The sequence below is a fragment of the Pseudopodoces humilis genome, chromosome 2 (assembly GCF_049639895.1).
Source record: "Pseudopodoces humilis isolate 2021_Gansu_Grassland_sample_001 chromosome 2, ASM4963989v1, whole genome shotgun sequence".
NCBI lineage: Eukaryota > Metazoa > Chordata > Aves > Passeriformes > Paridae > Pseudopodoces > Pseudopodoces humilis.
In genome coordinates, this window is record NC_142201.1 from 23327455 (window position 1) to 23344710 (window position 17256).

Sequence of the window (17256 nt, forward strand, 5' to 3'; positions counted from 1 at the left end):
ATAGGGTAAAAAAAAAAAGTTAATAGAATTTCATTAAAGTTGAAGACATAGCCTAGAATAGCACTCTAGAATGTGCAATTTCCTTTATTTTCAGAAGATATAGCCTATTGACAGTCTTAACTAAAACTAGAAAGTAAAACTGTAGGCCATTTTGAAGTCATGGAGAGTTACCTATAGGAATCAGGGAGTTTCTGTATGGGATCATCAGCCTTGGAGATGAAAGCCTCCTCGCCAATATAAGTACAATACAGATCCCCCAGCATTTCTGCCTTTCGCCTGGAGGAGTAATTTCAAGGCCTGAGAACACTTATGTCCTTTTGGCTCCTGACCTCTTTGTGAGAAAAGCTCGTCCGGAATTACAGCAGAACACATTTGTGGTTTTCTGATGCGCTGAAGAGTTATTGTGAACTGAACTGAGAGCATTGTCTTTCAGAAGGGCAACAGTAAAAAAAAAATCAAATGGCAACAACTTTCTTTTCTTTGTGGTTGAGCCTGGCCTTTTTTTTTTTTTTTTAAATACAGCACTAGCCCCTGCTGGTTCAAACAATCATCAGGATCATATAGTATGCAATTTTATGCAAAATACTTCACATGTAACAAGAGAAGTTTTTTACTCTGCAGGGCTAATTGTTCAAACAAAGCTGTAACAGGTGAGAACCTAGATAAGGTGATTTTTTGAAGGTTGGAAAGAGTTGTCATTGAAACTGCAGCTGTATTGTTATGCAGGGAGTTGTTTTTACTCCATATGAAATGAGACTTTAGTGCAGATAAGTGATAATGCACACACACAAATCTTTCCTCTGTGATTTCTGGAAGTGAAAACCTTAGTTTGCAAGACAGATTGAAACTGAATGGTCATGTGCAGAGAAAGGCCTTACTCAAATAGACAAGACCTGAGATTTGAAACTAGACCTCATGAAACCAAATTCAATCCTTAATCACAAAACAGCACTCCTTAGCAGGATATCCAAATATTTTTGACTATTCTACATATAAGACATTACTTATATAAGGAAGAGACAATCACATGTTTAAGCATTTCATATTAAATATTTATGAGCAAGGACAGAATTTTCTGTTACTCAGTGTGGAAGAATGATACTCAGATTTTGTGAGGTTGTGATGCTATTTCTCTTAAGTGGTACAGTTGATATTAAATTATTCCATGCAAAGGGGAATCATTTCACCTTCAGAACAAAAGGTAGAATAAATCCTAACCACTCATCCGTGCTTGGATTGGCAGAGTGAGTACTCATGTGGATTTCTCACCATTAGTCTATTGAGATGAAGGTACAATGTTTTCTGTTCTTCCCACTTCTTCATTGTTGAGAAAAAAATTACTAAAAAATAGATACTTAATTTCTGTGTCTGAGCAAAAGAAAATACACAAGTTTGCAACCCCACATCTAGGTGCCTAAGAAATAAAATTAAGAAGACATTTCCTTTATATACATCACCAATGTATAGGTATCAAGTTTGTAAAGTAATGTTTCAGTACAAGTAAATCTGTATGTTCAAGTCTATCCATTCTTCAGTGACCTATTTCTTTCCAAACAGTTTGGTAACAACAGCAAAGATGTGAAAACTTTAGATTGTTAACTATTTATTGTTATCAGTATTGTTATTGTTTGTCCAGTATCCTTGACATCCATTCACTGTGTGAATCCTTTCTTTACTTACTTCCTAAGTGATGAATTTTCAATATGATATGTGGAACCAGGTAGCTGTTTCACATATCAGTGTCCTATTCCACATTCTCCGGTTTACAACTGGAAAATAATACAGATACTTTGATATACCTTGATATACCTTGGGACTAAATCTTGCCAAATACCCTCTACTAAGTTGACTCAAACTTGGAGAACAACAAAATGTAATGTACATATATGAAAAGTACTGTCCTGCCAAAGGCAGGTATCCCTTTCATAGTTAATAAATAATTTTCCCTTATCATCAGATAGAGCAAGCTATTGTGCAGCTAACGTCTCAACAGCAGATTACAAATTAAATCCCTAATTGTGTTTCTGTGATGAAATCCCAGGCCTTTACCCTCTAAGTCACTCAACTTTTTGTCTTAAGCAACTTAATAAAGATAATAATCCTATCTCCATCTCCTTCCTATTTGTACAATGAAATAGATATACTTTCTTTGTGGTAAAAGCTAATAACTTACAAACCATGAGTAATAGAGAAAGCTATGTTTTCAACTTTATCATTTACCTGTAAATGCTAGAGGAATGATTGTATAAGGCATTGAGGTTCTACATCTTTAAAGGAAAATTCTCAAATAATTAAAACTTTAGTCAGTTAAGCTTCAGCACACTTTTCAGAAAGAGATTAACATCTTTTTACATAATTGCCTTAATTAGTAGGGAGTGAGGGTGACTTTCTGTGACTAATTTTCAGATCAGATAGCTAAACACAGGAGAGTCATCAGCCTCTGATAGAATATGCAGAGTTGTGTCCTGGTTTAGGGCAAATTTGGGAGACCTTCCAAATGGGGGTCCACCCAGAAAAGCCAATTCAAGCGGCCCCTCTCCCAACTGGTTCAGGAAAAAAGATTTCCTCAGAGAAAAGTGGAAAAAACTGTTTATTTAACAGAAATTTAATAATATCAATGAAACCTCTCACTGTTCGATGAGATGGCAAATCCAGAAAAAAAGTCCTTTTCATGTGGTGTAGCTCGGCTCGCTCAGGTTCTTATCAGTCCCTCCGGCGCTGGAAAGTGCCGAGGCCCAGGCCCCGGTGGGCCCCAGGCGTGAGCTCCCGGGGTTTGGCTGGGTGTTCAGTCCAGAGCAGGTTTGAACAGAACCAGGAAAAAAGGAAAAAAAAAAAAAAAAGTCCAGGGAACTCCTCTGCCTCAGCTAGCTAAAACTAACTAAAAGCAAAAGAGAAGCTCTGTCCCACTGTCTGTCCGTGCTGCAGACACCACAGGCCAGGAGCAGGATGCGGGGGAGTGAGTGTTCCTCAACACAAACTGCAGCTTCTTCTTCCCCCATCGTCTTCTTTCCCCCTCCATCCCATCAGACCAGGACAAGTTGGAAGGGACCTATCAGGATCATCAAGTCCAATTCCAGGCCCTGTGCAGGACACTCCAAGAATCACACCATGTGCCTGAGACTGTTGTCCAAACACTCAAAGTGAAGCAAGCTTGGTGCTGTGACCACTTCCCTTGGGAGCCTGCTCCAGTGTTCAACCACCCTCTGGGTGAGAAACCTTTTCCTCACAATCCCCTCCCTTGCCCACTGGCCATTCTGTGCCTGATGCCCCCCAGGACAGGGTTGGCCCTCCTGGCTGCCAGGAACTGCTGTCTCATGTTCAATTTGCCCTGACATCGACCAGGAGCCCCAGGTCTCTTTCTGTGGTGCTCCTTTCCAGCATCTCATTCCCCAGTCTGTAGATGCATCCAGGATTGCTCCATCCCAGGTGCAGAACACAACACTTGCTAAACTTCATAGAATTGTTGATTGTCCATCTCTCTGCATGGCCTCTCTGCCCTCAAGGGAGTCAACAGCTCTTCCCAGTTTAGAGTCAAACTTACATTTTCACTACAGTCTACTTGCAACTCTCAATCTGAGTCTCTTGCTGTAGGTGCAGAAAAGTGGGAGGAAGCACTGCTAGTAAGAGTTCAATGTAACTCATTACAAAAACACTCTTTCTTGGTTAGCCAAAGATGCCCTATACAAAAAATTACACAGGAGCAGACAGAACTGCTGGCGATACAGTTGCCATTCAGCCCATGCTGGGTGATTTTTCAGAGGAAATAACTGTTTCTGTTATTGCAGCAGAAAAAGGTTAGAAGAGTCTAGAGAAAGTACACTAGATTCCTGGAATATCTATGGACTGTGCAGCCTGAAAGATACCACCTTAATCTGCAGTCTTCTCCTGATCTATAAGTCTGTCACTATCTGGATAATATATCGCAGAAAAGTCTTGTTGTTTCTGGGTAAACACAATATACCAAGAATAATTTTCCATTTCAAAATGCCTGTAAACTAGTATATTTTACTGCTGAAGACTGTTATGGGTTTCTGTTATGATTTTTTTTTTCACTAAAGCATTTCAATTTCTGGTTGACTTCACTGTTTGCTGTTACAGCCTAAACCACATTAATATAGGATTAGCTTTGGTTATCTATTCCAACATGTGAAAGAGGCTTTGTGTGTGACTACCATAAATAATTTTAACCCAAAGATTATTAGAAGAACAAATTAAGTCCAATTTTCAGGTTAAAAAAATTTCTTGACATAAAAATTCATATTTATTTTACATTTTAAGTGCTTGTATTGAAAACAAAATCACATCTTTATCACTCCTCCTTACATTTCCAAAAGCTGTATTAATGAAATAGAGGTTGAAGGGGACTATGCAGCCCCAGGATCACAGAGGAAAATATCACTGCATTTTTGATTTCCATTGACTTTACACTGTAACTATCTCTGGCTAGAAAGGGATCCTAGACTAGGTGGCACCTTGGTCTGAACCACTGCAGGCTCTCTCATATTCATACCAACTCACTGCTGAAGAGGAGTGCTGAGGAAAAGCAATTGCACTGACTTTTCTGTTCCTTTTATATGATCCATTTCTGAGAACTGCAGGCATTTCTTTCAAATTAATGACTCTGTTTTGTACCCTTTACATTGAGCTGGATTTACTTTGTGTCCCCTTCATCCTGTCTGATACTTGAGTACAATAATTGCACCACAATAATGACACCACATTGTGATGCTTAGTGCATTTAAAACCCGAATTTTTTAATAATATCCCATTTTTAATTGCAACTTGGATCATTCAGATAGACATTTACAGGATCCTTATTTTCATAGAAATGTCTTTTCTTCAGCATCTGATGTGGCATCATAGTCGCAACATCAGTAATGGTTCAGAAAGCTGTCTCTTTACATGGGCCTCTTTTTATGGGCTTCTTTAAATAGTAAGAATTTTATTTGTAATTCACAATGCAGAACCACAAGTGTTTTTGTTTAGGATCCACTACATCATTAATTGTAAACCAATTGTGAGAAATTAGCCATATCTAAGAGAAAGAAATTGATTTGTAGCACACTTACATTCCTGATACCAAAGAATAATATGGGTATTTGCCAGTAAATGCCATGTCACTTCATTTTACAGGAATTCCAGCATTTGAAACATAATGAAGAATGAAATATGGACACACATTTTAGAGAAGATCTCTAATTAAATTCTCAGCTTAACTGAGAAATCTCTTCAGATGTTTTTAACTTTTTTACATCCATCTCAGCATTAAATTATCTTTTGAGAATTGCCTCAGTAGAGAACAATAATTCCATTTCACAGAAAATGTCAAGATTGTGACATTTATATTTGTTTTAGGCTGAAGTGAAAACCAAGCATTCTAAAATTTTGTGCAGAAGTAAATATTATTTCATGTCCAGGCTTTCAAAAATGTTTATTAAGTACTGAAATGGTCTGCCTCAAATACACTTAAATGCTTCTTACTGAAAATGTTAACAATTAAATGTGATGACCTTTTTTTGGACCTAGATGAATTCAAGACTAGTCACTTCAACATTGGTTGGGCTGGCATTTAGGGGTATGACTGTCTTATAAATAAGCCAAGCTACTTCTAAACTCCTTGGCTCAGGTATCCAAGACCTATGCAAACTCCAGCCCTTCAATGATGACCCAAAGTTATTGGCAGGACTCATGCTGTTCATCAGGAAACTCTGAAACTCTGTAGACCTGGATGTGTGGATTTTGTTCCAATTCTAGCTTTGGAATTTTGCGGGGCTGGGTGGAGGAACAAAAGAAGACAATTTAAAAGAGACTGATAAAAAGACTTGATCATAAATGTGAGGGTACCCTGACACTTATTCTTTCTCCACACTGCTACACTCTGCTGTGAGAGAGTAGTCAAGTGCTTAGAAGTGGAGTACCGGAGGTAGGAGTACGATTTAAAGCAGTTAGGGATATCTGCCTTCTTCCTGGAACTGCTACTGAATGGGAAAATACAGAAGCCTTCAAGTTCAGCCCTCTTTTGGCTTGAGTTTTCATTCTCCTTTAAAATAAAAAGCATAAAAACTAATTTTATACTTTTATACGATGAAATTTTTAAAACAAACAAAAAACATTCAAAATTAGGCCTGAAATTTTACATTTCATTATTTCTCTTAGCTCTTTCCATAGGGGCTGATTGCAAAACAATCTGGACATACTAGTAGCATTTAGAGACAATTTCTAGCCATTGATTATCTGTATTTGTGCACAGTATGGATGTTTATCACACTGCATCTGCAATAGCCATATGTTCTTGCTTCGAGGTTAATGACAGCGTCATTGACCATCACTCTTTCAAAATGGACTTAAAAACAAGCTAAATAGAAATCTAAATTAATTTTTTGTCTTCGAAGCTCACTTGGAAAACAAAGTATGAATGTTGTCTGAGAAGTTTCCCAGAACAGATGTCCCTATTTGGCGGGCAGGATTACAGTACAGGTGAACCAAAAATATTCCTTGGATTGCTCCTCAGGATCTGCTCAATTTATCTTCTCAGTGCAGTCACTTATGCCAAGACTTCTGCGTTGCAGTCACTGTGAGAGCTGGTATGAGATATCCTGAAAAATATCTGTAGAAACATTCTGGGAGAAGTAAATGGAACTGATGTGATGTTTCAAATACCTATCTGATGTATCAAATACCTATCTGGGTTTTTTGGGGTTTTTGTTTGTTTGTTTGTTTGCAGTTTTGTTTATTTATTTTTACAGTATTTGAAACTGTGCTTGAGGGGGAGGAAGGTTGAGACAGTGTCTTGTCACATTTTCTCAGCAAATTGCCTTCTCCTTTTCCAGCACACCAGCAGGTTTTTAAACACACAAATATAATAAGTACACTCTTTGGTCAGCCAATCAACACACCTAGAAGTAAATAAAACCATTAACAGAGTAAAATCAACTACTTCTTTTCCATATTAGACTTGAAACAGTGAGGAACATGGGGACATGTAGGGAATAAATGCTGCTTCTAAAGCAGGATATTGTCCCAAGCAATGTTCCCTTCCTTTCTGCCCTGTGTGGCTTTTTATGGACCTCAGAAAGGCCTGCAAAAATCAGTTCCTAGAGAAGATAGGATGAATTAAATCCCCAGTGTCTGAAACACAGACACTGACTGGAGTCTCACTTGCTGAACTGAAACGGTGTTCCAAGTTCTTGCTTAGATACTATCAGCCAGGAGAAATGGCAGCCTGTCCAGGTATTCTTCATCCTTTCCCACTGCTTGAGAAGGCTTTCTCCACTTCAGAATCGTATTCTTAGCCTCATGTTGGCAAAGAAACTAATTGAAACAATCCAGAGTCCTCCAGACAGGGAAAAAAAGCACTTATGTTATCTCTCCCCCACTAACTCTGAGAGTTTACCTGACCCAGGGATATCCCTAACATTTCTTCTAGGAAAGAGGGAAAGATTTGTAGCTTGTATTGACTGAACTAAATGTAAAACGAGAGTGCTTTCTACCAGCACAAATCCATTAGAGAAGAAAGCAGAAGAAACTTTCTTGTTCTAGGTGTGTACTTTCCAGAGCTATGATTTATAAAATTATAATTGAGCTGATGGCTCTTAAGGGCTGAACCAGACCTAGGAGTTCCTGCAGCTGCTTCTGCAACCTCCTTCTTACTACCAGCCTCATTCTCTGAAATTTGGCTGATTGATATCACACTAATACAAAATTCTTCAGAGGAGCTCTTTCCTCAAGCAGAGTGAGTTTTGTCACTTGATATTCTTCGTGGCCCGTTTCTGTATTCACCTGCTCCATCAAGGAGTGTGGCTTCTGGAGTAGCTTTTAACACCACCTGATAGTTCCACTTACACAGCTCAGAGAGAAAGGATGCTGGAAGTGACAGTACAAATTCTACCATCCCAGGAGCATCACAGGTTGCGGGGGGAATCCTAGACAATTGCTGCTGTAAGGGTAGGCTTTGTGAGGTGAAATAAACCAATGAATAATTATTGCCTCTAATGGCAGTAGCAGCCAGCAGCACAGCTAGAAGGGTGAGACAGGCAGCACATGCTAATAGGCTGGGGGAATCCTGTCTTGACAGTTTTCAGCCTGCTCCATTTCTTTCAGCAAATAAAATAGAGCTGTTTGCCTCCAGCTCTCAGCACACAAAGCAAACAGTCATGTTACAGAGGGTCACGGTGTGACCTCATATAAGTAAACTGAATTACTCTGAAGAAATATGCATTTATCCAGCAAAAGGACATCCAAGACAACCTGTGCTGAGGGTAGCTAGCAAATGCCACAGATAAAGAATGTCTCAACAGTAAGTCAGAGCGAAACAGGAACCACCAAGTGTAATTGAAAAGGTGCAACAAAACACAGGGGTAAATGTTTGAGCCAAAATAAAATGATCTGTTCTTATAAAAACTTCCTCTCCCTTTATCAAAAAATATCTGTACATTTTCTGAAATCAACATATTTTATTTTTTTCCCTCACAATGTCCACTTGTCACAGTAAATGTAAAAAAATATCCAGGGTCAGCCATTAGGATTCAGTGTATTCCTGACTTTTCTAAGAAAGAGTGAGAGCACAGAACAGAAATCCCTTCTGTCTGCAACGTCTTGACTTTCAGATGCTGGTTAATAGGGTCCATCAGTTCTCACTCATTAACATGTTTAATGACAAGCTGCTTGATTTGAAATTTACATTTTGCTGGATACCAGCTGTAGGTTTAAGGAAATTGAGCTATTTAGCTTTTACATTCCATGGCAGAACAGGTACAAAAAGCTTCTCCTCCTGTACAACATGAATTTATCTGCCAGAATTTATGTGTTTTCCTGTTTACATAGTTGCTGATACAGAATATATAATTGTGGATCTTGATACCTAAAACTGTGTATTGATCATTAGTTACAGAAAGTCATGTTTTCCATGAATGAAGAAGTAATGTTTGATTTTATACTATATATATATAAAATATAGGGATTATTTCAGCTTTAGGACTGAGATACATCCTGCTTAGCTTGAGACACTGAATCTCCTCAGCTGGAAACTCATCCTTAGCTCTCTGTTTAATTAACGAAATGAAACGTGTGCCTTAAAAAATGGTCATGTCAAATCATACTGAGAGGAATGCATGACTCCCATTTATACCAGCACAGAACTAAGGAGAATCTGCTCTCCCTGTACAGTCATGATAAAACCTTTGAATGTGGCTTCAGTAGAAGCTGTGCAAGAGTTCAGTGCTCCACCAGCCCCATGTGATTTTGAAGTAGTCTTTCTTCCGCATTTATTCCTGTTTTTTGCCTGAGATAGGTTAATATTGACCTCTGATTTTTGATTGTGGTAAGTAGTGCTGTCAAAGTGAAGGGCTGTATCTGTTTTACAAAATGAGCCAATACCAGGGGATGTTCTTGGAATGGCAGCTCACTCCTGTGTACAGTGCACAGAGCAATCCCCAGCATTGTTTGGGACCTGGCAGGTGACTCCCTTCCAGACAGATCTGGGCGTGGCTCAGGAAAAGAGTCAGGGACTATTCCCAGTAGGTGATTTGGATTCCTCTCTGCTGTGGAGGGCAAGGAAAGTGTAGTAGTTCAGATAGGGGTCTCACACCATTTGTCTCAGGGCCAGAGAACAGTTGTGATCACATTTGAATAACCAGGATAGACAAAGCAAGAGTACTTGCCCTGTATTATGAGTCCCTGGTGCTTTGGCAGGGCTGCACAAAGCATCCAAAGTAAGATGGGGATCCAAACCCTGCTGAAAGCAGTGGAGCCTTCTGTTGTTATTGAGTTCTCAGTTAGACTGTAAATGAGCACTAAATGTTAAAAGGAGAAGTATTTGAAAAGATCATACGGGGACATATGTATCCATATCCATACACCTACATTTAAAGAAAGGTGAGCAAAACAAGGGATTTCACAGGAAAATAAAATACAATTCTATCAGGTGAATTACTGCTGAGCCTTTAATACATAATGTTTTTTCATATCTTGCTGTACAAAAAGGCTATGATGATTCCACCTAAATGCTGTGATATTAGTCAACAATTTGTATTTTATCTTTAAACTTTATAAAATAGGCTAAGTATATGATTTCTTTAGAAAAATAATAATGTCTCAAAATATTTCAGTTCAGTACTTTAATCTGTCATATGAATAGAGCTAATACTGGCTCATTTTCTAATTTAGTGATAAAGCATTTGTTCAGCCTAAGTACTGATGAAATAACTATGATGCTTAGGATCATACATTTTTTGATTGAGAAAAAGAAGTTTTATAATAGGATATTTGGAAGTCATAGCTCAATTAAAAGAGTTTAAATCAATCTTTTGACAAAAAAGTTCTAGCATGTAGACTTTCAGTGTATTATTGGTTTCTTTTAAAAGTGAGATAGTAACTTAAAAATGGGGGGAAAAAAGCAAATACATTCATTTCCATCATTGTGTCATGGGGTGACTTTACCTTTAAGGTGGTTGTGAGAGCTTAGGAAGTTGAAGTTGCTGGGGACTGAAAGGATTCTCTTCTCCTGACCAATTATTGGTCATTACTGGGAATTGACAGCAGTTTTAACCATTGAAAAGGGAGATCAACTTGTGAACCCTACCTTAAGATGTAAAGTCAAGGCACTTTAGTTCTCTTTGTTTCCTGGCTGTGGAAGGTAACAGAGCTCCGGCTGGCCTCCCGTTCCCTGCCCAGGCCATGCGGCCGGGCAGGGGCTGGGCTGGGCCCAGCGGCTCCAGGCCGGGAGATGGGGCCTGCGGGGCTTGCCCCGGGCTCTGGCCGGGCCAGGCTGGTCCCTGGCTCGGCTGCAGTGACGGAGTTCACCGGGGACTGCCGAGTAAAGAAGGAGAAAAAGCTCTGGACCTGCGGCGGGCTAAAGCAGCGACTACACTTTCCAGAGCAGCCATGAGGAATCTTCCATCGAAGACAGCTCCAGCTCCTGCACTGGCAGAAGTCACAGAACCATCTACAAAAGCCTGGGCAAGATTTTAAACTTTTCATTTTCCAGATGAGACTTGCAGATTAATCCTTTTATCCAGAGAGAGAAAAAGAGAGTGATCAACATGTAAAGAGACTTTATAAAACTATTAGAGACAGTAAAGAAAAGAATTAAGTTTCAGAAAAAGTAGAGAATAAGAAGATGTGTTTATGAGCTGAAATACCTTTCTGTTGAAGCTATGGAAATGGACAGTAAAGTCTTGAAAACCTCCTTTAATTCATGACAGTATATAGGGAGGAATAGAGTGTTCAAAGTGTAAATTTTGAGTAAAAAGTAAGGTGATTGTGATACAGTGAAGTGCTAGAAACAGTGAAGCGAAAATTTGAAGCCTTGGGGGGCAGTGAGAAAACCTGTTTTCTAGTGAAGCTCACAGAGACAGATGAAAAAGACTTTTGCCTTTGAATAACTCATCCCTAAAATGACATCCCTAAACTCATGGCCCATACACACCTCAGAGTGATGTGAAATGGGAGGAGTGGGCTCTGATAACAGCAGTTCTGGGCAGCTGACATCAGGGCAATAGAAAGCTATAACAAAAATAGTTTTCTTGTGAGAAACTCCATAAATTAACAGAAAGAGACTTCTGTTTCTCTACAAAGACTGGTGAAAAGACTGTAGCAGGAATTGGGACTGTTTTAACCATCAAAGTTCCAAAGTTTTTGTCTCTGTTGTCATGTAAACAAAGGAATAATGAGTAGTAGAGGATAAAAAGGGGGTTTCTGGAAGTTTATTCTGGTGTTTTTATTATTGTAGTTTGCTAATAAACTTTCTTTGTTCCTTTTAAGTTTTATGCTTGTTTTGCTCTTGTTCTAATCCATATCTCACAGCAAGAAATAAGTAATCTTTTTTTTTAGTTACTGGTTTAAAACCACGACACATTGCCATACTCTGATTTTTTATTTTTTTTTTTTACAAAAGAAGTGCATTTCTGTCCATCCTGTGCCTTATGACTTTATCTTGAGTTTTAAATGCAGTCTCTTCCAAGACCACTAGTCATGAGCAACTGTGGGTTTCATGAGCTGCCTCTTTTGCATATTGTTCCTCTTGCACTTTTCAAGTAATGCTGATGCAATTAGCTGTGGATTTGTTGGACTATGGAGCTTGTTTGTAAGGAAATAACTGTTACACTTGGTCATCCTCTGATTAAAAGCACTGTACATGTGATTGCTCACAGCTAGTAACTGGTACTAGCACTATTTACAGCTGAGGGACAAATGATTCCCTCAATCCAAACATCCTTTTAGTCCATACATCCTCATTACCTGCAAGATTAGTCAGAGCAGGACTTTACTTTACTTTACTTTAGGAGTCAGAGATATCTTTTTGGCAATGTCAGTTTGCTGAAATAATAATACAATTACCGTTCACTTTTTCAGACTACATTTTTACTTAAAGCTTTTATTCCTCTTATAATCATGAACTTCCACCATGTTCCTACAGCTGATACCTCTCTGTAGCTAGTCTCTTGCAAGTAGGCATGGATGACTCTTCAAATAATATTTATTACCAGCTAAAAACTGTTGAAGATGATGTTACTTTAAAAAAAATAATATTGAAACCTGGTAAATAGCCATCCATCTAGTGAGAACAGCAGAGCACAAGTCTGAACAAAAAGCTAACAAAACCATTACATTGGTGAAGATACTCAAATGTAAGAACCACAAGGGTTTTTTCCTTTTTCCCAAAATATTTCTGATAGTTCAGAAAGTTGATAAGGGATCAAAGAGAACTGCATACTTGTATTTGCATGGTTTGATGGCAGCAGGAGCACTGATATTAATGTGGAGAAAAGTCCAAACTTCTGTGTTACGTGACTAAGAAAACATGAGGAGAAAGTGTGTTTCAGACCAATACTTGACAGATAAAATAGGAATCAGTAGGAATTTTAAATAGAAATATTATCATAAAATGTCAGGAGACACCTTTGTTTTGCTCAAGGATATTTTGAATAGTATGGAGCCAGGACAGAGGGGGATGCCCCTGCACAAAAGATAAAGTCAGGGCTTTCTGGCATGTTTAATGAAAAAGCAAATGCAAGGTTCTGCACCTTGAAAAGTACTACCTTGTACAATTCTATAGGGATCAGGCTACTCTGGGGAGCAGCCCTGGGAAAAGTGCACTGGGAGCCCTGGGAGCTGGACTGGAGCTGGAAGTGAGTCTTGGCAGCAGAGACAGCCAACAGCATCCAGGGCTTGTCAGTCATTCCTCCACCCAGCACCTCATTATCTGGGTACTGTGGCCAGTTTATGCTTCCCAATGCAGAAAGATGCTGATAACCTGGAGCAAGTTTACTCCAGCAACCACAGAATCACAGAATTCACAGGTCTGGATTTGACCTTTGGAGAACACCCAGTCCAACCCCTTGCCAAAGCAGATTCACCTACAACACATTACCCAGGAAGGTGTCCAGGTGGGTTTTGAATGTCTACAGAGCAGGAAATTCCACAAGCCCCCTGGGCAGCCTGTTCAGTGCTCTGCCACTCTTAATGTAGAGAAGTTCTTCCTCATGTTGAGCTGAAACTTCTTGTGTTTTATTTTATGGCCACTACTCTTTGTCCTGTCGCTGGGCAATGCCAGAAGGAGCCTGGCACCATCCTCTTGGCACCCACCTTTGAGATATTTATGTGTGTTGATGACATCCCCTCTCACTCTTCTCTCCTCTAGACTAAACAGGCCCAGCTCCTATAGCCTCTCCTCACAAGAGTGAAGCTCCAAACACCTCAATATCTTTGTGACCCTCCACTGGACCCTCTCCAGTAGCTTGTCTGTCTTGTATTGAGGAGCCCAGAGCGGGACACAGTACATGCTCAGGGCTGGAGTGTAGTCTTGTGAGCAGAGGCTGGGGCAGGGGGAGCAGAGCCAGTCTCAGGGGCACCCTCCTGATGCCTGGTTGAAGTTTGCTGATGTACACAGTTAAATTTGTTCTACAGACTCACATGAATCTGCTCCAATAAGGAGCTGAAGATGCCTATATATAGGAAATTAGTTCAAGTACTTTTATATAATCCAGATTGTTTTGAAATAAAATATAAGGTTCTTTCCCACCCCCAAGATCAGTGAAATAAGGCACTATAAAATATATTTTCTCTATATAGTTTTCTGTTCAGCAACTAAAGGGGTACATTTCTTAAAATGATTGAATACAGCAAATAGAATAACAAATTTCTGTCTTGATAGCTGTCCCCAAATCTATGCTGCACATATTCCACTACTTATTTCTGCCAGTTTAGTATGATATTCTAGCTTAATAGTAGCTATCCACAATTCTTTGTAGTATTTCATTCTACAGATACTAAGGAGAAAAGTTTTTTTTTTTTTCCAAGAGCCCGTTATGAATGCCCTGAAAAGATATATATGAAACAAAAGACTTCTTCAAAAGGCAACGCAAGAAAAATTCTTTCTACTTGCTCATTCTCAAATGAACTACACATGTCAGGCAAATCAATAAATCTTTCGAATACCATGAAAAATAAGGATCCCAGCCACTTCCCCAAGAAGCTTTATGTAAAAAGTGGCACAATAATTATGTAGGTGGATTATGATCTATAGGCAAGTGCACTGACTATTAACATCTAAAAGTGACATTTCCTTTTCAGACAAATTTAAAATGAGCTGCAAAGATGCATTTTGCAGTCAACTTGCTTGTACAAAAGCTAAATCAGGCATGCTCTTATAATTGTACCATATGCATTTTCCATCTCAGACTTTCCATCTCAGCCTCCCCCTAATCAGTTATTGTGGGTAGAACTGGCCTAATTTTTTTCAATACAAAGCACATTTGCCTAAAGATCCATTTTATGAAACAGTGTCACTGAATCCTGTCAGATCTGGCAAAATACAATGATCAGGGAATGAGGGCAAGGGAGGAAGGGACAAAAATGAAACAAACATGGAAATGTTTTATCTGACAGTTTGAAAATGAATTTTTTCACTTTTCAAGGCAGATTTGTTTTAAGATAAGAAAATATTAAGAGCAATTCAGTGTTAAATAACTAATAGCTAAACAAAAATAGGAAAGACCTTTTCAAGCAAATTAAATATTTTGAGGTAACCAGAATGGATTTATAGTTTTCATTTCATTAATTAAGTTTTTAATGTTGGTGTTCCCAAATCAGATGGACTATTTTCTTTAGTTCAGGCATAAAAATGAAAAAATGACAGAAGAGTCAACATTGGGCTAGAAAATCTTCAGGTTAAGTATCTATTACCTGGTGAAAAAAATGTTTTTCCTTCCCCTTGAAAAATTTTCATGTGCTTGGTATTTATAAGAATATATAATATCTTCAGGAAAGCTGAGGATGTTATTGGAAGTATGAATGAATGCTGTAATGCTGGTTTTAGTACCTAGTCTTTTGACCTCCATTGGTTCATGCTGTCATTATGACAACCAAAATCAAGGTATAGCTCTTTCAGAGCTGTCATAGGAGGAAAATTTTCATTTTAGAATGTTACAGGAGGACCTCTGCACCAGGGTCAGCCATAATACATCAGCCCTGCAGCTCAGGCCAGGCCTCAGAGGAAGTGGGAAGAGTTAGGAAGACTGAAAAGGAGAAACCACCAAATTCAGCTTTGTCTTCTATGAATCAAGCCTGACTATGACAAGGAAAGGATATGCTTTATATGTTCAACATGTACAAAAACCCCCAAAAATGCAAAACAAAAACAAACAAACAAACAAAAAAACCCCACCAACCAACAAATAAAGCCAACACAGAGAAAAAGAGATATATCCTTAAAAAAATGCATAACCTTGACAGCGTAGCATTTCATCAGCCCTGTCACACTGGAGTGGAGTGGGGACACTGGGATGCAGGTATTGCAGTGGGGTCCCTCCTACTGTCCCCATCCCTCCTGTCTCCCAGCTCTGAACGTGTCCCTGGCCCCTGAAGTCCAGTGGGGAGCACCACTCGGGCACAGCCAATGCCTTGAGCCCTGTTTCTTGTGGAGCACTGGGCTGTCACAGCCAGGCAGGCTCAGAGGAAGCTGCAGGCGCTTTGCTGTGAGCTCTTCTGCTTTTCCTGGGTGTACCATCAGTCAGAGGGAGAAGAAGACAAGGGCTTTGTTTTGCCCTTCTCTTTGAAAAAATGCATGTGGATTGTAAAAAGCTTTGGAACTCCTACAGGATCAGACCTCTTCTTGATGTCTTGAAGAAATTTAACTAAAAGGCTCTGACATGAAAACCTGGCACTTCATAAAAAATGACAACTGATGGCTGGAGATCCCTGAGGCTGATAAACAGTGGCCACAGGGAGGACCTGCTGGGAGGAATATTGCTACTATGGTTTAATCTCAAAAGCCAGTTTGTTTCTTGTGGTAGGTGGTAAAAGAAAAGGATAAGATTCCACTGTATCTGTTGCTAGTATGCTTTAGTGCAATGATGAAAGGCATTGTAATGATGACACTGCTATGTAAGCTCATGTGAAATAGAATCTAAAACAGAGACAATACAAACACTTGGTGAACTATATCCACTCGTATTTGTGTGAAATAAACAATACAAATGAAGTTTTGTAAGGTCTTTCACTCCCCTGAACTTTTAAAAAGCTTCAAGTGGAGCAGTAACCAAAAAAACAAAACAAACAAACAAACAAACAAAAAACAACAAAAAAACCACAAGAAAACAAACAAACAAAAAAGAAATAAAGCCTACAAAAAATCACTGATTTAAACCTTTCAACCTTTCACATTTATCACCGAACTTGTGAATTTAGGGATTAATTTGATTAATTTAATAAAGTAACTTGGTCTCTCTGTGTTAGTTTAGTTTCCATTTACTTACATGTGAAAGTCACTAATTAAAAGGACAATCATTTTTTCTGTTTCTGTCAGGTGCTGAAACTAATCTGAATTTGAGGAGCAGGGAAGATCCAAATACATCAGATCCGGGATCAGAAACGCAGGATAAAAATGCAAATAACCATGGAACTCAGTCATCTAATCCATTGTCCAGCTCTGTGACTGCTGAAAATGGAAATTCAGTATCAAATGGTAAGTAGTTTTTAATCCCAAAACTCTTTTAACACAAAATTGCTGAAGCGTTTCCTTGAATGAGCTTTGTAAGATATAGTCAGGCTGGAATCTTCTGAGTTGTGAAATAGCTGTTTCTGGAACAGGCTTAACTTTCTATGTGTGAACTGATAAGCTCCTCTCCAGTAAAAGTTGAATGTGAAGAAAATAAAACAGCCTCTGTTGAGGAATTTGTAATTACTTCAGCTCCAAGTCTACAAGCAGCCTAAGGTATGGAGGGGAGGACTGAGATTTGAGATTCTGATCCTATAATC

General features: G+C 38.9%; 1 protein-coding gene across 1 annotated transcript in view; it reads left to right on the forward strand.

The window, feature by feature from the left end:
* Positions 1–17256, forward strand: part of MYO16 (myosin XVI) — a 262514-nt gene that overhangs the window by 226309 nt on the left and 18949 nt on the right. Inside the window, exon 32 of the mRNA XM_005516607.2 lies at positions 16805–16963. Within this exon, the coding sequence (XP_005516664.2) occupies positions 16805–16963 (159 nt within the window). The remainder of the gene's footprint in view (positions 1–16804; positions 16964–17256) is intronic.